The 21,618-nt window shown below is 32.4% G+C and overlaps 1 protein-coding gene across 2 annotated transcripts in view; it reads right to left on the bottom strand.

Annotated features, from left to right (window-relative positions):
- Positions 1–569: 569 nt before the first annotated feature.
- The window catches only part of LOC111714808 (uncharacterized), a 31,241-nt gene continuing 10,192 nt past the window's right edge, over positions 570–21,618 (bottom strand). The window contains exons 14-44 of one of the 2 annotated variants that reach the window (XM_023490012.1): positions 21,055–21,211; positions 20,808–20,911; positions 20,210–20,272; positions 18,735–18,960; positions 18,460–18,678; positions 16,766–16,887; positions 16,377–16,505; positions 14,468–14,652; positions 14,216–14,381; positions 13,965–14,044; positions 13,332–13,417; positions 13,095–13,274; positions 12,841–13,039; positions 12,651–12,774; positions 11,266–11,388; positions 8,446–10,881; positions 7,330–8,346; positions 7,147–7,267; positions 6,644–7,092; positions 6,510–6,584; positions 6,250–6,352; positions 6,138–6,183; positions 5,464–5,653; positions 4,943–5,413; positions 4,603–4,890; positions 4,323–4,541; positions 4,182–4,254; positions 3,922–4,034; positions 3,225–3,416; positions 2,773–2,844; positions 570–838 (exon numbers count right to left, since the gene is read on the bottom strand). In XM_023490012.1, coding sequence (XP_023345780.1) covers positions 732–838; positions 2,773–2,844; positions 3,225–3,416; positions 3,922–4,034; positions 4,182–4,254; positions 4,323–4,541; positions 4,603–4,890; positions 4,943–5,413; positions 5,464–5,653; positions 6,138–6,183; positions 6,250–6,352; positions 6,510–6,584; positions 6,644–7,092; positions 7,147–7,267; positions 7,330–8,346; positions 8,446–10,881; positions 11,266–11,388; positions 12,651–12,774; positions 12,841–13,039; positions 13,095–13,274; positions 13,332–13,417; positions 13,965–14,044; positions 14,216–14,381; positions 14,468–14,652; positions 16,377–16,505; positions 16,766–16,887; positions 18,460–18,678; positions 18,735–18,960; positions 20,210–20,272; positions 20,808–20,911; positions 21,055–21,211 — 8,135 coding nt within the window. In that variant the 3' untranslated portion in view covers positions 570–731. Of the gene's footprint in view, positions 839–2,772; positions 2,845–3,224; positions 3,417–3,921; positions 4,035–4,181; positions 4,255–4,322; positions 4,542–4,602; positions 4,891–4,942; positions 5,414–5,463; positions 5,654–6,137; positions 6,184–6,249; positions 6,353–6,509; positions 6,585–6,643; positions 7,093–7,146; positions 7,268–7,329; positions 8,347–8,445; positions 10,882–11,265; positions 11,389–12,650; positions 12,775–12,840; positions 13,043–13,094; positions 13,275–13,331; positions 13,418–13,964; positions 14,045–14,215; positions 14,382–14,467; positions 14,653–16,376; positions 16,506–16,765; positions 16,888–18,459; positions 18,679–18,734; positions 18,961–20,209; positions 20,273–20,807; positions 20,912–21,054; positions 21,212–21,618 lie in introns of both variants that reach the window. The other variant, XM_023490011.1, reaches the window with a different exon arrangement.

Below are 21,618 nucleotides of genomic sequence, written 5' to 3' on the forward strand. Positions count from 1 at the left end.
TACTAGATACAGCATCATACAGGATATAGGATACAGGATACAGAATACTAGATACAGCATCATACAGTATATAGGATACAGAATACTAGATACATCATCATACAGGATATAGGATTCTGTATACAGAATCCTAGATACAGCTTCATATAGGATATAGGATACAGGATACAGAATACTAGATACAGCATCATACAGGATATAGGATACAGAATACTAGATACATCATCATACAGGATATAGGATTCTGTATACAGAATACTAGATACAGCATCATACAGGATATAGGATACAGGATACAGAATACTAGATACAGCATCATACAGGATACAGGATACAGGATACAGAATACTAGATACAGCTTCATACAGGATACAGGATACAGGATACAGGATTCAGGATACAGAATACTAGATACAGCATCATCAGGATACAGAATACTAGATACAGCATCATACACGATACAGGATTCTGTATACAGAATACAGAATACTAGATACAGGATACAGGATTCTGTATACAGAATACAGAATACTAGATACAGGATTTGATATGATTCAGTTTTTTCCTACAAAGCTTACCACTATCCTCTTAAAGAGGTTTAGGATTCAGCATTTTTACATATATTAAAAACTACTTTTTTTAACGGTTTCATTCTTTATTTAAATTATCGTATATACAGAATATTTTATACTAAATATTTAGTACTGAATATAAGGTTAAAAATATTCCTTTTAGCACCCCCTACCCCCCTCCTCCCTTCCCCATCCAGAACCAGAGTCAATCCACTGGAGAGAAGATTCAACCTGTTCCACCAGGTAGGAGGTACGAACGGAGGAGGCTCATTAACACAATTAACATAATTACAAATGATATAATTAGAGATATATAATAACAAAACATTGAAGTTACAAAAAATATAAGTTACACAAGAAAGACAAATGTTATAAAATTTATAAAATGTTCAAATTAGCTCATATTCCATTTATTTAAACACAAAAATAGTTCAAATGCACCGAAAATAGTTCAACTGTGGTTCAGTTGAACTAATTTTATGTTCATTGGAGCTCCTAGCTGAAGCGCTCGGCCTCATAGCCTGTCCTAGCAGCGGCGCTAGGCCCAGAAAATGTCTTAACCTGACCTAACCCCGAAATTGAAATAATGCATATACGTTTGAATGGTTGCGGCTAGGACAGGCTATGGGACCGAGCGCTGCGGCTAGGAGTTCAAATGAACATAAAAATATTTCAACTGAACCACATTTGATCTGGTGCATTTGAACTACTTTTGTGTTTGAATACAATGGAATATGAGCTAATCAGAACATTTTATATATTTTGTAACATACATTGTGTAATTTTATCTTTTGTAACATATATATTTGTGTAACTTATATCTTATGTAATTTATATCTTATGTAATTTATATCTTAAGTAATTTATATCTTATTTAACCTATATCATTTCATGTAATTACAGTTTTATTATTATTGTCCGAAGCTCGGACAACGGCTGTCCGCTTGCGAAAGGATAAACATGTAAAAACGACCGTTTGTTTGGTTCGTTTATCCAGATCTGAGATATAGTATGAGAGTATAACAATTTAATAGTTTTCGGAAATAAAGTCCTGAATTTTTGAATTAAAATGTCCTGTGGAAAAAACTTAAAATAAAAAGATTTTTGAATTAAAATGTTATACATTAATGTCCCCGGAAAACTCAGGACTTTACTCCAATAACATTTTGTCCGAACTTCAGAAAATTAAGATTTATTTCCAGTTTTCATTTTTAGAAGCTTTTTTTCCTGTAAAGTAGGATAATTATCAATATTTTATCAGGCATACTTCTACAGAATAATCCCTTATTATGGATCCATAAAAAAAGATTATTCTGAAAAGGGAAAATTTATTTTGTTTAACACTCTAGTCATTCAATTGAATACCTTCGTTGGAGTTTTATTATAGGTTCAAGGGCTATTATGCTTGATACATACAGGGTGTCCCGAGAAACATGACAGCAGCAAGACGACTTGTAGGTCAGCTTTGATTTTTGATATAGTTTGCTACATTTATTCGTCAACCCAATTTTTAGAAGTAACTCGAGTTATGAAGAACTACTTTCAAATTCGGACATTTTTCTTTTATTTAACAAATTTCAAATCTGAACAAAATTCTTAATACAGGGTGTCCCACGAAACATGACAGTTGGTGAATAGTTTTGAATGTCTTCTTCCATATACTGTATTAGATTTTAAAAGACTTTTTGCAGTTTCTTTCGATAAAAAAAGCTTACGTAAATTTTACTTTAACATTTTTATTATTCTGTTTGGTATCAAACAACGTAACAAATTATGGAAGAAGACATATTCACCAACTTTCATGTCTCGTGGGACACACTGTATCTCCAGTAATATTGACAGCACAAAAAATGCAGACCACATTTTTGAAATGCCAGGACTAGGAGATTTTTATGGTTATTGTTTCGAAAACATACATGTTAAAGTAGGTTGACGACTGAATGTCACAAATAATTCAAAGATAAAAGATGACTTTTAAATCATCTTGCTACTGTCATGTTTCGTAGGACACCTGGCAGTTGTTGTTAAAGGTTGAAAGGCACTGATGTTGTTATAAAGCAAATAACTGAAATAGTGACTTATTAACTGGGAAAAATGGGTCTGTTTACACTGCACAATTTCTGTGTTCCTTGAACTGTTAAAAGTCATAACTTTAGTTCTTCTTCCTTTTTCAGAGTTTTCTGGTTCTCACTGTACTTACCTATACACTTGTATAGAGTCTTAGGAAACCAGACCATTGTGTCATTCTGTAGAGAACACTTCACATGTTGTTCTAGAATATACAATACTAAAGGGACTGTAAGCGTAACTTCATGTGACCCCCACCCCCCATGCAAAAATGGCAATGTCCGATTCACAACAGTGCAGTGCCCTTAAAAGCTTTGTCCAATGAGGTAGGAATTATATAAACATGTTTTTGTTTCTTTATGCTGTATGGTTACATTTTATGCTTATGAAAGTAAGAGAGAAATTATCAGAATTAAACATTTTTTGAGTCAGAAAAAACCGTTAAGATCTTTTATATCCACCTAATAAAAACACTTACTTTCCCTAACGAAGTGAAACCTTTTTAAAATTCGATAAGATTTTTGGGTAGATTGAACAATGATTTTTTAAAAAAATGGGGCTAGGGGAGACTGAATAAAATCTTACCTATTTTCCTTGCTTGGTCAAACAAGACATCCCAGGGAGAATCAGCTTGGTACAAAGCATCAGGAGGGAAATCTACATAACCTCCATGAGGACAACGATAGACTACGTAATCTCCCAACCTTCTTCTTTTCTCAATCCAGATAACCTCCATTCCATGGTGAGGAGATACAGGTGAACCCAAGCACTGTCGCTCTAAATAAGAAAACTCCATGTTTTTAAAAGTAAAATGTAAAATTTCCGTTGTTACTTTTTCAAAATTAATTATTTTAAAGATTTTTAAATACAATCTTTAGAAATACAGAGGGATCACTTGAAGTTAAAAGATTCTGCTATGGATATCAAGGTAAAGCTCTGTAGATACACGGTCAAACAAAGACATGGGAATTTTGTGAATTTATAAGGGAATATTTTTTTTTAAGTTCGAGCCTTTTGAACTGTGCAATATTTACTGTTATTTTAAACTCTGAAGATATTGAACATTTTGTGTATGAACATTACAAACAGAGAGAACACCCCTTTAAAATTCCTAGGAAATAATGCTTTTTATTTTATGTATAATATTTGCATGATCAAACTCAGATCTTAGACAAGTCAGAAGTTGTCTCTTGATTCCCTTCTTGATGGCTTTAATTTTCTTAAATTAATATTAATGAAATTAAAAGGGAGATTAAGCAAAAATAAATGGCTCAAATCTCACCTATACATCCTAGAGGTTTATCTGGCATACTCCATTGACCATTTTTCAAGCATTTGTTGAACCAAAATGGATATTCTCCTGACTCAAACATATATCCTTTGGGGCAAGTATACCTACATAAAGCTTATCATGTTAAAGTTGAAGTTAAAATTAGTTTACACATTTTTGGTTATGTTATGTGATGTCCAAAGAATATATTCTTCAAGCTTAATTCTATTAATGAACAAAACAAAGCCCACTCAAAGAAAAACAAGTTTTACTTAGTTTCTGTTATTCCATAAACTCGGTGTCCTCCAAGATGTGCAGGTGGTGGCTGATCAGGACATTCCAGTTCTATATGAGTCAAAATTAATTATTACATGCTTTTAATTAGTTTAAAGTATGTCAAATTTGAGAAGTACCTGTGCATTCTTCAATTTCAGTTATATTCCATATTCCATCATGGTTGCACATTGCCCAGGCTTCCTGCAGTCCTGTGGATGGAAATCCCCAGTTAGTTTTGTTGCACCAATATTTGATTAGAGTGGCATACGGTCTAGCATTTCCAGACACCTCCGTCCAGTTCATCAAAGTAATGCCGGTGTTGCTTACAAGGTGTGGTGGTTCTGTGCAGTTTTTAGCTAAAGTTTTCAGTTTATTTTATAAGTGCCTTTCTAATAATTAATCATTTTTAATACTTACAAATACAGGGAAGTATGTTTGGATGATGGTTTAAATTTGATTTGTTTAGATCTATTCTCCAAAAACCATCGGCATCACAAAAAACATTAAACTTAAATTTATCTGAAGCTTGTTCATCAAATTCTCCAGGATAATCTGCAACAAATCCAATAGGACAGGAGTAAGTTACATTACTTTTGTATGAATTCCATTCAGTTGGGTCTAACTTCTTCCGAGCATCAAAATCACTTTTTGATTCTACTGTTCCCTTTGGAGGAAGGGGAAGATCTTCCTCTTTGCATTTCACAGCTAAATAGTCCGATATTGAAATCTTAAAATTATTGAACATTTTTAACCTTACCAGTGCAATACTTGGAAGCATTGAATGAACCTTCAGTATTCCATGTTCCATTACTACATTGTAAACTGAGAGTTATATTGTTTGAGTTATCAAATATGAAACCTTCTGGACATGTAAAGTTTACAATTTCTCCATCAAGTGCGATTGAGTAGATTGCATGTAAATCTGCTCTACTACTTGCCACAACTATAGAGATGTTGTCAGTTGTGTTGGTAGCATCAAATTTCCAATGGGGTTGATGCTGTCTCCTTCTTGTGGCATTTATAAGATAAAAAGATTCATTGCCTTGCACAAAATCAACTGCAAACCAACTAGCCATGTAGTTTACACTTTTTAACTTGTCTTCACTTGTTGTGTATTTTCCAAACTCAGGAATAGGTGGGGGTGCCATGCAAAACGATTTTTCTTTTTCATGGGGGCATTCATCTTGACAAAGATCCCACTTGACAATATTTTGGTTTTGATCAATTTCTGCAAAAATATGAAATGTACTAAAATTAACTCAAATTCGTAGTTTTTACCTGTAGGACACCAAGGGGCCAAAATATCCTCCATCGAACAATTTTCATACTTGACTCCTTTGTATGTGAAGGGAAAGATGCATGGAAATCCATCTTGAGCCACACATACCTTATGCTTGCAAAGAGTATGAAGAGTTTCATCCTTTTTGACTGCTCCCCTCAATCCAGTTTGAGTGAGAGAAGGGCATTCCTAAAAGTGTTCACTTTATTTGGATTGTCAGTATGTTTGTGATATATCATTATCTTAAACTATTTAAAACTATTATTCCCGTGGGATATTCAGCTTCAATCAACAGAACAGTTGCTAAGACCCCTACCCCCCCCCCCTTCCCCAATCAAAAGTTAAAAAGGTTAAGCCACATCCTGAAAAAAAAAATCTGCAAACCTCCTAGCTGAAAATGTGTTTTAATCTCAACCAGTTGGTTACTTGCCATTTTTATGGTTTTAATAATTTAAAAATAATTATTTTGCATTAATTCATTTAAATCCAATATTTACAGATGGAATATGGAATATTAGAAAACAGTTTACTACCAACAAAAAATTGTATTTAATGTAAGATTTCTATTCTACATGAATAATATCAATAAAAGAAAAAAACAGTCTATTTGGGATTATTTCTAAAATTCATATTTTTATAAGCTGCAGCTTAAATTGTAAAGAAAAATATTTACCATTTGAGTTTGTATGTTTGGTAGAGTACTGTTGATCCATACAAACCTAGATTAAATTATTGATATATCTAGCATTGTTCAGCATGATTTTAGATTAAAATTAAATACTTACTTTTCAGGACCCAAAATATTGTCTAGAAACTCCAATTCAAAGCTCAATTGTTTTGATACTTCAGCATTCATTGAACAGTCTTGCTTATCACATTCAGAAGCACCTACAAAAAATAGCATGCACTATAATAACAATAAAACAAATGACTTCAGACGTATCATTAAGGAAACACACATCTTTTTTTGGATTTACATTTTCAAATTATATTACCATCTCCTTTGTCAAAGTATTGAAATTGCATGGATATAATTAGCAATGACCTTTTGATAATTGGTAACAAGTTCGTCCATCTTGGGAAGGTAAGTATGGCATGAAATTGACTGGACAAAGTGGCTCTAAAATAATAAATAGAGATAAACTGGTTATAATAAAAATATTTGTCTGGCTATCTTACCTTTCCATAAGCAATAAGAGTCAAACAATTGATTGCAATCTCCACCAACAGGCTTGAAGTCATTTGATTGCTCCAGATAAACACACTCATTATAATTCAGATTAGGGAACTCACCTTTAAAGTCAAATGAATTGGCAAGGTACTCAGTGTGATCTGTCAATTCTATTCTATTGTTTTTGTTTTTCATTCCTATTAATATGTTCTCTACACCACTTGCTACTGCATGCAATTTAATGAATTCATAAAGTCCCAGAGTCTTTATGGGCAATACAATACTCCCCACAACAGAGCAATTTAATTTTATCTCTTTGTATGATGTTAAACTACTAAGTTTTGACAAGCACATGTTCTTGTAACTGAAGTAGTTTTCAGGACAAATATCAACTGAATTTGGGTTGGTTGAACAAAAGTAGTGCTTGGCTGTATCACAATCATCATTTCTGATTTTCCTAAAACAAAAATTGTGGGTTTTCAAAACTTTTCAAAACTTGTTGAAAATTTACATTTTATCTGAATGGAGCATTGAAGCACAATAATTGTTGATGGCAGGAAATCCAAACATCCAATTTATTTCTTGTACTTCAAAGCCACTGCTGTCTTTCCAGATTTTTCCCAATGGGTGAGCTAGGTTAAATATGTTAGTTAAATACTGTGCAAAAGATTAATGATGTCAAACTTTAAAATACCTGACATAGAATCGAGCCCTAACCAAAATTCTGTGATATTTGATTTTGCTGCATAAACTGAAAGCATCTCTTGAACTAAATAATTATGGGGATAAGCAAGCTTAGAAACAACCCCTTGACCTTCTGTCAAGCAAGTAAGTTCTGCCATTGAATAATTCAGGGGGTGGGTAGATAGTTTATAACATTGATCAAGGATTGGAAAGAATCCTTTAGGACACCATGCAGCCCTTGGGTGGTCTTTTTCAATATAGCAATCACTCATCACATGATAAATCTGTGCAGGTTTTAGATAATTTGGAAATATTTGAAAGCAAGACATTTTCCCATGAAAGTTGTTTGCTCCATCAAAATTTTGAAATTTTTGCGAGCCAATTCTTAGTGAATTCTCAAGTGCTGATGCAGGAAACCAATTTTCACTGCTGATCTGGAAATTCAGGTTTTCATTTTTTAAGAATCCATATGTCTCATTGATGTAAAATGTTCCCACATTCTTCTTTCTATCCAGTGTAAAGGCAACAAATGTCCAATATTTCTCTCTGAGAACTGAGTGAGATTGAAAAGAAAGACAGTCACTTTTTTTACAAAGGTTGACAGTAAGTAATTTATCTTGAATTAAAAAAGTCAGACTTTCTAAAGCATTCAATTCCATAAAGTCTACCAAGACTGGATTACCATCTCCAAAAGTCTTAACCTTGATCCAAATTGAGATAGTAACACCATGTTTTATTTCTGTTAAGTTAGGTTGCTCTACATCAATGAAAGATTTGATATCACCCAGAAAATAAGCCGACTGTCCAAGTTGTGTTTGATGAATTGTTTGAGTATGATATGCAACTAAAGAGATGTTAAAATGTTGCTGAGATAATCCATCCATTGACAATACTAGTACTGGAGACGGAATTTTTATTACTTCATCAATGTGTGTTGTAGGTTTGCCTTGACATATGTAGATCATTTTCGCCAAGCAATCATACCAAATAAAATCAGTTCCATTTAATCCTAGACAGTTTCCAGTACCTGTGCAGATATTATTCAGGATTAGTATAGAACTATGAATTTAGAAATAAAACTTTTTTTTAATTACATTCATAATATTATGAATTAATGATTACAAACCTGCTATATTTTTTTGGCCAGGAAACTTGTTTTCCTGGAAATCAGATGTAGTGATTATCTTATCTTCTAATCCTGTCAAATTAAAAATACTTCTTCTGTACCCTGTCCAGTAAGGCTGGTTTATTTCTGGAAAGTTTATGAAAACTTTCAAAAATTGTAGGTGAAGTTCATGTTTAGGTTCAGCTAAATGTCCTTTGGTGGAGTTACAATTCATAAGTGCTTCTGTGAATGTTTGAAGTTCACTGACTAACATGTAACATTCTTCTTGGAATAAAACATAATCTATCGGACAAACCCAATAGTTCTCTTCTTCACATACATATCCCTTTCCTGCAGTTTCATCTGTCAGTATGTCTTCTAGAATCAAAGTCAGATTTGAGTCAAATGTTAAATCATACTTTATAAATCCTATACTGTCAGAAGAACCAATTTCTTTCCAGCCACAGTTCATGGCAGAAAGTATACCCTGGGAGTTGATAGACTGTACATGGTATTTTAACTCAGTGATTCTTCTCATGTTGTAAAATGGGAATGAACCCAAATATTCACCAATGTAATACTCTTCCCCAGCAGTTGGAAATAAATCCCAAATATCATTTGTCAGATAGTAAATATCTTCACACTCATTTATGCTGACTAATCTTGAGTTTTCTGTTGCACAGGAAATCATCGCGCCAAATTTTGATACTCCTGGAACTTTCTTCACTACCTTGATGCATTTCATCATTCTTACTGCCCACCTATACCCAACTCTACATTTAGATTCACAAATATATGGTCTTGCAGAGATCTTCAGTTCTGTCTTATATTTTAAATCCTCTAACAGAGAGATTGTTATGCCATGCTTTTCTTTACATACAGCTTCAGGACAGTCAAAGTTTTCTTCATCATTAACCCAGTCTCCAGAGAGAGGCTGAGAATTAGATATCCAGGTCCACTTATTGTTGTCAACAACGCCTCCAACCCAGAATGTTGTTAAATTAGGTGATACCAATGGATTAAAATAAAACTTTGTGTCAATTAATTGCCTAATGTGTTGGGCTAAATTAACACTAACATTTGTATTTACAACTGAGATCAGATTTCCATTTTCCTCTAAGCATTTGTTGACGGCTGTTTCATAGTCTTCTTTGATTGGTGACACTCTTAAACATATATTACCTACTTTGGCGTAGTTTGGTGAACACTCTGATATTGAATTGTCTGGTTTTAAGTGTTCAGTACAGAATCCAATTTCATCAGTTGATTCATTAAATCTTCTGAAAAAGTCTGACATTGCTGTAGGGCACCAAAATTCAGTGTGTGGTTCAATGATACAGGTTTCCCTCCAAATACCTTTATAAATAAATGGTAAAACACAGTTTTTTCCAGACCCAGGACCTTTGAAAGCTATATTTCTTTCATCTAGGCAAGTGCCCCACTTGTCTTTTAACATAACTCCATTTTTGTCCACTTCTGTTGCACACATGGGTGTAAGATGGTCATCAAAAATACAGGAAGTTTGAAGAACATTGCTATCTGATGCCTTAAATGGAAAAATACAAGAATCTCCTTCAATTGTAGAGAGATTTTTTGCTTCACAAATGTATCCTAAATGTGGGAGTCTTGTATTTTTCTGATCAAAGTACCCATTGCACACACGTAAACTTAAACTTCCATTCTGATCAATCATGATACATTCTTCATCCTGGTTGTTGAATAGCATACCAAGATGTTCTTTCATGAATTGTTCTATCATAAAGGCTCTACTCCCATCTAGATATGTGATGGAAGATGAGGTTCTATTGTACATCACACCAAGGTTATGATACAAAGTTTGATTTCTGTACAATGAAGCAGATTGATTTGATATAAGGTGATTGCGCTCCATATCCAAGAAATTCTGAAATGATTTGAAATCTCTGGGTTGGTATAATCTAGCGCCTACCTTTGCACACTCCTTTTCAGTTTCTTCAGCAGAAGTCCAAATGTCATGGTCGTTTTTAGCAGATATTTTGTAACAAGTTTTCTCTAATTTGTAAAATCCAACTGGGCAGTCTCGAACAAAGCACACACTTGAACAGTATCCCCTTGCTCCATCACTCTCGATATGATTTCTATTTAGATCTATTTTCAAACTACACCAAGGCTCATAACTATCAATAGTTATGCATGAGTCATACATCCTTCCCTTGTATTTAAATGGGAAAGAGCATATTTGAGATTCATTAGTAGTGCATTCTCTGTATTGACAAACTCCTCTGAGAGAAGTTTCTGAATCATTCATAATATTGCAGCTAGTACTGATTACACTTTCTCCAACTTTGAAGCAATCTTTGTCAAAATTTGTCTTGTTTCTGATATTGATAATTTTGTTGAAATCATTTTCAGCGTAGGTCTTAACTTGGTATTGAGAAGTATAAAATTTTTTTTCTTGAATCTCAATCCTTCTCCATCCTAAATATATGTCAATTTATTGATTTTTATCTAAATGAAGTAACACCAAAGTCAGTGATGTGAGAACTAGAGTGCAATGCATTTTGTTGATTTTTAAAACTGTTCCTTCCATTCCATTAGGTAAACTATGGGTTTCCAGTAACAATCATCCTGGGTAACATTTTTACTGACTTTATGTGACGATGGCAAAGTTGGCGGGTAAATAATTCTAGACTTTATATGTCCGCCATATTGGTTTGTCAGAGACTAAATGTTTGCAGAGATTACTAATTGTCAAAAAATCAAAAACAAACTTTTATCTTAACTAAGTCAGAGTCACATTTAAAAAAATTACTGTTTCATTTTTAATTTTTTTAAAACCATCTTTTTCAAAACAATACTTACCTATTAGTGTTTCTATTGGTTTGTTTAACCCTTGACTAGGAAGCCATTGAATAAATGTCTCTAATTCAGAAGCAGACGTAGGTACAAATAAGCTCAGCCCATCTTTGGCACAGTATGCTTCTCCTGCAAGCTCAATCAGATTAATGATAAATAGTAATAAAAGCAGTGATTAGCATTTTTTTATTAATATTTAAAAAAATGGGAATTGCAACTACCCTTACTACCTCAACTACCATCTGTTTTAAGAGAGACCCCACCCACACCCTTGAAGCAAAATCTGAATGGCAACTACCCTTGCTACCTCAACTACTGTCTGTTTTTATAGAGACCCCACCCCCACTCTTGAAGCTGAATATGTATAGGAACTACCCTCACTACCCCAACAGCCAACTACCTTCAGTTTTAAAAGAGACCCCATCCCCACTATGTGATTATTTTTTGCACATGGTATACAATATGGTTATTGATTCTCACTAAATTATTTGTTTTAAGCTTTTTTCTGGCATTCATAACACTCTCCGACCTTTACTAACCTCACCACCCACCTTCTGAAGGGTGCACATTTCATAGTCGAAACAAAAGCATTTTATACATACATCCATGAAAACCCCCCAGTCTGAGGAGAGGTCCATGGTAGATTATCAGTCCAAGGAGAGGTCCATGGTAGCCCCCCCCCCCAGTTTGAGGAGAGGTCCATGGTAAACCCCCAGTTTTAGGAGAGGTCCAGGGCCCTTAAGATTTTCTGTGTAATTCCACTAAGTGTTAAAGAAACCTCTACTTTAACCCACCAAAAGGAGAGAAAGACTAGCACTCAATCTTTGGAATCATTCGCTAACCCTTAGGTGGACAGGTATACTAAACACTTAAACTCCAAGTCTGAACTGGAACCTGATCTAAAGCCTGATCTAGAGCCTGAAACAAAACCTAATTCATAGCCCATTGTTTCTGAGGCTTCTGACAGTAAAAAGATGGAAAGTACTTTGAGTGTTTTACAAAACTAAACTCCTAAGACGAAACTTTGCTTGCATATAATGTTGCAATAGAAATGATGCATATTCGATTGAAAAATAAAATGATAATGTACTGAATAATATATATTGATAAAAATAGTAAAATTGTTATTTTGAAACCTATCATGTAGATGTTGTACAAATCTTAATCAGTAATGTATGCATTTAACTTTTTACTGAATAAAAATATTTCAATCTTAAAGATAAAGATATTGAATACTTAATTAGTGACAGACATAGGCAATATTCCAATATAGGATTTAACCCACAATTAATAGTTTGTTCATTGTACATTAAGTTCAGTTGCTAAAACTTAGTGCTATCTTCTCCAAAATGTTTGCCCTCTATTTACAGCCATCAAGTGTGACCTCTTACCTGAGTGTATGTCAGCATAGCCTCTAATTCCTCCAACATGTTCACCAACTTTAAGGCAAATTTGACCCATGGCTGGAATCCAGGTATATCCTGGTGGACAATTTGGGCCAACAGTACAAAAATGCTGAAAGTTTGCGAGATTAACAAATTTTTAAAAATATATGTTTTCAGTCAAAATATTAAAAATTACCATGAATGATTTGTTGCAGTCAACCACTTTAGGCTCATATTCATGTTCACTATCTCCAATAATACAGTCTCCATCGACAGAACTCTGGTTGAAAGTCAACTCTGTTGGCTCTATCTTTCTTCCATTAGTTTTTACCCAGTGACCATCAATTTTATGTACTCCAATCCAGTAGGATTCAAAACTGTGTTCTTTAGCATAACTTCTGAACAAATTTAGTTTTAAGACATTTAAACATTTTAAAAAGTATCATTTACCTCAAAATTGTATTTTGATAAATATCCAAAGGAGGTGAAACCAGCCCAGAGCTTTTCAAACACGTTTTCTTGGCATCAAAGAATGAAGAAGTTGAGTTTACTACTTGCAAGCATTGCTTGCCAAAGGGTATATTAAGTAAACCTTTTGAACAAACTAAATTGTCAGACATCTCAGTTTCCCTTATCAAAATATCTGTTAGAATTGTAACTAACTATTTCTCAATGTTTTTAACTTACCACTTGTCTCCAGATATGTCACAAAACGAATTGAAGTTCGGAGTTCTATGACAAGACCAAAGTATTTCAGCTGTTTTGTAATACACCTAGTTTATATAATAGTGAATTGAAAAAATATATATCTAATATAATATCTAAGTTGGGTAGACTTTTAACGGGAACAATAGCTAAAATCATTATTTACAAAAAAGGGCTGGTAAATTGTGGGCCGGACTAACTATAACTCCCCTGGGCAACGCTGGGTTCCCAAGCTGCTATATATATATATATATATATACAGTTGTATTATCTGTTTGTTTGTTTGGATGTCTGATCATAACTCAGGAACCCCTGGACTGCTTTGTCTCAAATATTTCCAATTCTTAGCTTGTTTAAAAATTCCAAGTTGAGAGGGTCAACTTTTATTGCAAAAACTCCAGGAAAAGCTTGGCTCCCAAGGAAGCTAGTATATTATAAAATTAATTCTCCCTTTCCTATAAAAACTGATTATGTTTATAACCTTATAACAATTTTATTTTTTAAGTTTTCATTTAATTTTAGAAGTTTAAAATTATATTTAAATATCAATGTTTGGACAACAACTGCTGCAGCTCACTTCACTCCTTTCTTCCTGTCCCTCTTTACTGATATGACCTGGTTAGTGACAGCTGATTGATAAACTTGCATTAACTTTCCTTGTTCAACCAACTCAACTGCACAATTATTTGATGTCTCTGTAAAAACAGAGATTAAACAATTCATTGATTGATTGATTAACGTTTATTTTTATGTACATCTGAAGGTGAGCACTTTAAATGTTTACAATTTATCAAAATTATAAATATCCATAACAACAAAATAAAAATTGTTGTAAAAAAGTTTTTTTGATTGATCTAAAGAAGTACCTTTACATCCTAATACATCCTTAGAGGAAGGAAACTGAAGATTATGACTTGAGACTTCTTCAAAGTTAATGTTAAGCATATTCCCTGTTGTGATATTAACAGCTCTTAAAAGATTTTCAACAGGGTACTGATTCTCCAAAGATTGAAGAATATTGTTTATGTAAACCTAGATCACAAATAAATTTTCTTCAACGGTTTAATAAATAAATTCTGTTTTGGTTGGGTATGAGAAATACATTTTTTATATTTTACCTGTAAAAGACCATCAACACAAGTTAAATACAATTCAAAAATATCTTCATTTTCTAGGCTTTGAGGAATTGTTTGATTCTCATTAGTCAAGTTTTGTTCAATTTTCAAGGAGGTAGAGTTAAAACTTATTGATACTTCAATTTTTGTTTCTAGTAAACTAGTATCTACCAGAAGAAATACTACCCCTGAAAAATATTTATTTATTGTAATGCATTTTGCTGCTTAAAATGATTGTTTTTAATGTGAATATTCTTGTAATATGTTCCTTGTGATTACAGAAATAACTAAGATTTTGAAATTACTTCTTTTGATTTTGATTCAAAAAGTTGAAACCAAGTGCCTTTGATTGAGGAATCTTCAAAGGGCTACAGAAAGTAGATGGAAAAAATTATGAGACCAAGGGCTTAACCTTTCATGTTTCACTGTTAAGCTATGGGTTGAACCAGTTTTGTGCTTTTACAAATGCAGGGGACTAACAGATGGCCTATTTCTAACACTGAGTGTTAGAAATGGGCACAAATTGAAAGACTGGGTTTATCCAGAGTAAAAGTCGTTAATAAAAACTATAATCAACAATTTATTAAACATGACGAGGACAAGAATTCCCAATTTTAAACTTTTTTTCAAAATCAAAATTATAATAGGAGTTCCTTTTATATTACATCTCTTAACCGTTTTCAAGACAAAGTTCGGTTTTCCATTTTTGAACGTATTCTGAATTTTAAACATTGTTGTGTTTTCGAGACAAAACCCGCTTTCCCATTTTTAAGTATAATCCGCAATTGAAATCTATGTTTCCACATTTTATCTGTTAAATTAGAGAATAATGATGATGTATTTTCAAGCATTTTAAACAAACAGTTTCTAGTTAAATCTATATTGTAAGAACAAATGATATTAATATTTTGATATATCAATGCTGAAATGATTTTTATTTTATAACAGAACAGTTAGTTTTTATTTTCTATTTTGTTTATATTTTAATCTTGTTTTGTTACGTAATTGCCTAAACGTAAAATCCAGTAATTGTTTCAAAATAGGGATATGTTCAAAAATAAAATTAAGAATCATCAAAAACTAATTCTCACATCTTATTTTAGTTTAACATAGACATTTATTGTTTCAATATGTAGTTTTAGCCATTTTTTATAAATATATGGTGTAATTTTGTTCTACTTGTCTTGGATTTAAAGATATATACTGTTAAAAAAGGTAACTTCAAAGATTTGGTCCATTTCTAACACTGAGTGTTAGTTTTTGAACTAATATCCCCCGCAATGTGAAAAATAATTACTTAAAGCACTGTTATTTTGGTTCGCAGTGTTATAAAGTCTTTGGACAGAAATTTTCTCTTTATTAAGAATGTTCAAACCTTTATAGATTTAAAATCTAAAAAGGTGAGAACCTTTAAGAAAGAGAGAAAATTTAAGTTCAAAAACTTTATAGAATGTCATGCTAAAATAATAGTGTTATAGGTAATTTTATGAAAGTTTGTGTGCTTGTCTTATTTCAGTGGCTATTTCTAGATCAAATAAACTTTGAAACAAAGCAGAAGTCAAAATATAAAGTTGATTTCAATTTTATTTTCATGTCAATTCAATAACAATATTTTGGAAATATCCTAATTTTTTTGGAGAAAATCCGGGATCCAATCCCAACTTTAGAGCACACGTGCTAACATGTACAGCTAATTTAACTTTATAGCACGATGATTACTTTATAGCTCGTTCATTATGAAATTCACGATGAAGTGAGGAATAGTATAAACCTGGGAAACTCTGGAGTCTGGGTCTTAAACTATAGTTACTGAAAATGGTTCAGTTCAGTAAGTAAGTTAAACTCAATGGGATTTTCCGATAGTTATAAAAGCCTGATTGAGGAAGGAAAGCAAATAATAAACTTCACTTACAAGATTTAGCAGTCTGCATCCCTGAGATTCTGCCAGTGTATCTTAGTCCCCCGGAAGGGCAGACAGATCCTTGGATTTCAAAAAATTGGTTACGGCTCCAGAAAAACTCAAATGTTCTCAGAGGAATATCTGAAAAAGGTATTCAAATAAATACATTCAATAAGTATCCTTATTATTAACTAATGGTCTAAATGGATGAAAAGCCCGTTTCACTGTTGCAAGCTAATCTAAAGTAGCTCGTAGATTTATTATAAGCTAATATTGGCCATTATGCTACAATTATAAACTTAACATTAAATAGCAATAGTAACTTGTTAAATGGAAAGGTCAGATTGAAATATGATTAAAAACAATACAAAAATGTGTTCAAGATAATGTGTTTAGCCTACTTTTAGTCTTCAAAAATCCATTACGAAAGAATCCTTTAGGCACAAATTTAGATGAAATATCTCCTAAAATCTCTAACTTCATCTCAACAATTGGTGCAGACTTGAAAATTTCTATCTTTATACTGAAATAAAAAAAAACATTTTTACTTGATTATGTTTGTTTCTGAAATATAAAAACATTTCATAGACAGGACATTTAAAGATAGAGAAAAGGTATATATATATATCTTTTAAAGTAATCATATTTATACCATGATCTATTTGATTTATAGTTTACATATTATTCATATTTTTACTTTAAGCTGATAATATATGTATCTTGTTGAAAACTTGTTAGTTCAGACAGACAAATTTCAAGACATAAATGCATTTTTCAAAAATATATGCATATCAAACTGATCATTTAAAAAAAATTGTAACACATTATTTTTACTGCCAGAAAACCTTTAATTGTCTCTGAAAATGCTTTTCTGTCTATATAGTAATTGATCTATGAGAAAATTCTATGAAAAGTATGAAATGTTCTATCTATGAAATGTTCTGTCTATGAATTGTTCTCTTTATTAATGTTCTATCTATGAAATGTTCTATCTATAAAATGTTCAAACCAAGAAATGTTCTATCTATGAAGTGTCCTATCTATGAAATGTCCTATCTATGTTCTATCTATAAAATGTTCTAACCATGAAATGTCCTATCTATTAAATGTCCTATCTATGAAATGTTCTATCTATGAAATTTTCTATCTATGAAATGTTCTACCTATGAAATGTCCCATCTATGAAATGTTCTATCTATGAAATGTTCTATCTATGAAATGTTCTATCTATGAATTGTTCTCTTTATTAATGTTCTATCTATGAAATGTTCTATCTATGAAATGTTCTATCTATAAAATGTTCAAACCAAGAAATGGTTCTATCTATGAAGTGTCCTTTCTATGAAATGTTATGAAATGTTCTATCTATGAAATGTTCTATCTATGAAATGTTCTATATATGAAATGTTCAATCTTTGAAATGTTCTATTTATGAAATGTTCTATCTATGAAATGTTCTCTATATGAAATGTTCCATCTATGAAATGTTCTATCTATGAAATGTCTTTCTATGAAATTCCTAATATCACTTACCTGTCTGCTACAACAGGTTGGTTTAAAACTATTTTCTTTGAAATGAATGTATTTAATGTGTTATACTGGCGTAATAATCTAGTCCATATAGATGTTTCAGAAGACTGAATACTGATTCTTAATGAATCAGCCCAGAACTGGCGTAATAGTTTAGTCCATATAGATGTTTAATGAATCAGCCCAGAACTATGAAATGTTCTACATATGAAATGTTCTATCTATGAAATGTTCTATCGATGAAATGTTCTATCTATGAAATGTTCTATCTATGAAATGTTCTATCTATGAAATGTTCTATCTATGAAATGTTGTATCTATGAAATATTCTGTCTATGAAATGTTCCATCTATGAAATGTTCTATCTATGAAATGTTCTATCTATGAAATGTTCTATCTATGAAATGTTCTATATATGAAATGTTCTATCTCTGAAATGTTCTATCTATGAAATGTTCTATCTATGAAATTTTCTATATATGAAATGTTCTATCTATGAAATGTTCTATATATGAAATGTTCTATCTATGAAATGTCTTTCTACGAAATTCCTAATACCACTTACCTTTCTGCTACAACAGGTTGGTTTAAAACTATTTTCTTTGAAATGAATGTATTTAATGTGTTATACTGGCGTAATAATCTAGTCCATATAGATGTTTCAGAAGACTGAATACTGATTCTTAATGAATCAGCCCAGAACTGGCTATCAACAGCAATATACACAGCATCTATCATTGCCATCTTATCAAATTTTAATTCAAACCAAGTTGAATATGAGCCCCTAAACATTGGAAAGTAAGTTGAATAACCATGAATAATAATATTTAAACAAAATACTTGGTGCATTGAATTCTCAAGGGTATTCCTTGATGTTGAGGCAGAATACTTGGGTCAACCTCAATACTCTCAACCTCTTCTTTAATTAGTTTATAATTCAATTTCCCCTTCCCAAATAAAGGCAATTTTCCATGTCCCTGACCAACTGGTTTTTCACAAATACCAAGAGCATCAGGTTTGTTTTTAAGTACTAATCTATTCTGAGACACAACCAAATAATCTGGCCCTGAAGTAAAGAGGAAATTTGAGTTTTCCTAATTTCAACTAATATTGTTCTCTGCCATAAATGATGACAAAAAATATTTCTTTACAAACTATGAAATATATACAGAAACAGAAGTGGGATAAAAAGAATATTAGAATAGTAAAGCTTTAGAAAACATTTCATTTTAACAAAAAAAATATGATATAAAACAAGTTTTGAATGCATTTGGCGCGAGGGAAGGAGTGCAAAGGCGCCATGAGCCCTGCAAAAATTACCTCCGTGCCTCCAGATTTGCAAAATGGCCTACAAGCCTCTGTCATTCTGTCACCACACCCCGCATTTAAGTCTCTTATAAAATTTTTTTTTCACTTCTAAATCCACATAAAACCAATTTTTATTTTTGTTTTTCTAAATTTCTCAAATTTCTTACAATGTGAAGAACTATTGCAGTTTTGTAAAAAGATAGACAACTTTTGTATTATTCCATAGGGGTTTCTTGTACAAATCAAATGATATCACCGGCACTTGTCAAAACACAGTAATTTTTGTGAAATCCTTGAATTTGTGCCTTTATTGCATGCTTTAGAAAACATTAAAGAACTATTTATTTTCAAGTTTAACATTTTTTTTTAATTTTCTAAATATCTATAACATGGTATACTAACAGTACAGGGCAGCATCGTGTCCTGTCCTTAAGTTTTAATAACTTCAATTTACTTATAAATATTTTTTGTCACAGTGATGTGTTACAGGTTGTACAGGTAAGAAAACTACTGAGAATCACAGATGAACAGGGAAGTTACTTTATTTGTTAGAAGATGAATTCGAAGCAGAGCCAATGACAAGAATTGTCATCCCTCCCTTGCACAGATATCAAGCCCTACTTGCAGTACAAGTCTATAGAATGAATTATTATTTAAAATTTGTTGATTAAACAATTCTTTAAACTATTCAGGGGGCTACTTTGAAGAGATATATTCTGATTTTTGGTTGGTAAAGCCATAAAAGGTAAACAAAAAATAAAAATAGTAAGTGGAGATAAAATGCGGGGTGTGTAGACAAAATGGCGGAGGCCTGGAGAAGTAGTGAGAGGCATGGAGACAGTTTCCTGGGCCTGGAGGTCATTCTGCAAATCTGGAGGCTCAGAGTAATTTTTGCGGGTCTCATGGCGCCTCTCCACCTTTCCTTCATGGCACCTCTGCACCCCCTCCCTCATGGCGCATGCTTTCATGATGGATTTTCATAGCTTGCATACTAAAAAGATCTAAACCTGCATTGAAATCCTTCACAGGATCTTCTTCTTGGACTGAACTATCCCATTCACGCGAGGAATCTGAGGTAAAATATCTGTACACTACAATTCTTGGCAGTGTTTATGAAACAACAACAAATTTCAGTTTGAAAAAAATTTGAAAGTATTATTTTTATAACGCCTATTATCCCACAATCATTTTCACTAGATTTTTTTAAAGTTTGCTGTTAACTCTAAGTTTTATAATACACAATGAACACAGCTTTTGTGGCTGTGTGGCGGACAAGTTGTGATGTTAAAGCTGGCTGTTAAGAAACGCAACAGAGGCTGGACTGAAACATGAAATTGAACCTTTAGAATTCAAGTCTTAGTTGCATTCAATATTTATAGTCACAGCATGGTTATCCATTTATAAAAATAAAATGGAACGTTGAAGGAGATGCTGAGAATCTATTATTTGAAAATATATTTGAGACATAAATTCCAAGGAAAACATTGATCAGGCTGAAAACCAAATCAGTATAATAACTTGCCACACATATCTGCAATGATTGAGTGAAATAAGGTGTAAAAAAAAAACAATTTAAAAGTGCCATAATTAGATGTTAATATTTACAGTATAATGGGTAGAATCCAGGTTCAACAGAAAGGTCATTGAATACCAATTGATTATTCACCAGCTTTTCCATAACTCCAGTAAGAATATCTTTCTTATCTCCACTAAACATTAAGGTATACACATGTAGACTTGCATTTTTTTTACCAAAATCATGTTTTGCTCATTTTAATTGATAACAAAGATGATGACATATTTTTGATAATGTATTTCTATTTATCCAAAATTATAATCTTTGATAGCCTACTTGAATATTTTGTTGATCATCTCCATATCACCAACTTTTCTAGGAGCCCATAATGAAGCATTTAGCTGGCTGCATTCTATATCTTGGTCCGCATAGGATCCACTACCAACACTTTTGTAGCAATTTGAGCCATATCTTTCAAATCCAACTTCACAGGCTGTAAAAATATTTTTAAAGGGACTGTGTGATTACACAAACACACCCAAATTTTTTACGCTGAGCAGTTAGGAACCCTAGCTACAAATCCTTAAATTCATACTGCATTGCTGTTTTAACCTTTGCATTTTTATGTTAAAAACAAGATTTTTTTCATTACTTTCAAGTCAATTCTCCGTTCTTTAAAAAACATGGTTTTATTCAATTTTTACCCTACTTTTCCATGGAAGGGGGCGGGGCTTAAGTCCTCCACCTCTGCCTTTCATTCCTTATTCCCTTCTCCCCCCCCCAAACCTTCCATTCCTTCCACCCCCCTCCACAGTATTTTTCTTTCTCCTTTCTCCTTTTCTCTCCCCCCTACTCTCTTTTTTTCATGTACCTTTCATGTACGGTTTTCTTACATTTTCT

Source organism: Eurytemora carolleeae, unplaced genomic scaffold (genome assembly GCF_000591075.1).
Source record: "Eurytemora carolleeae unplaced genomic scaffold, Eaff_2.0 scaffold1654, whole genome shotgun sequence".
Taxonomy (NCBI): domain Eukaryota; kingdom Metazoa; phylum Arthropoda; class Copepoda; order Calanoida; family Temoridae; genus Eurytemora; species Eurytemora carolleeae.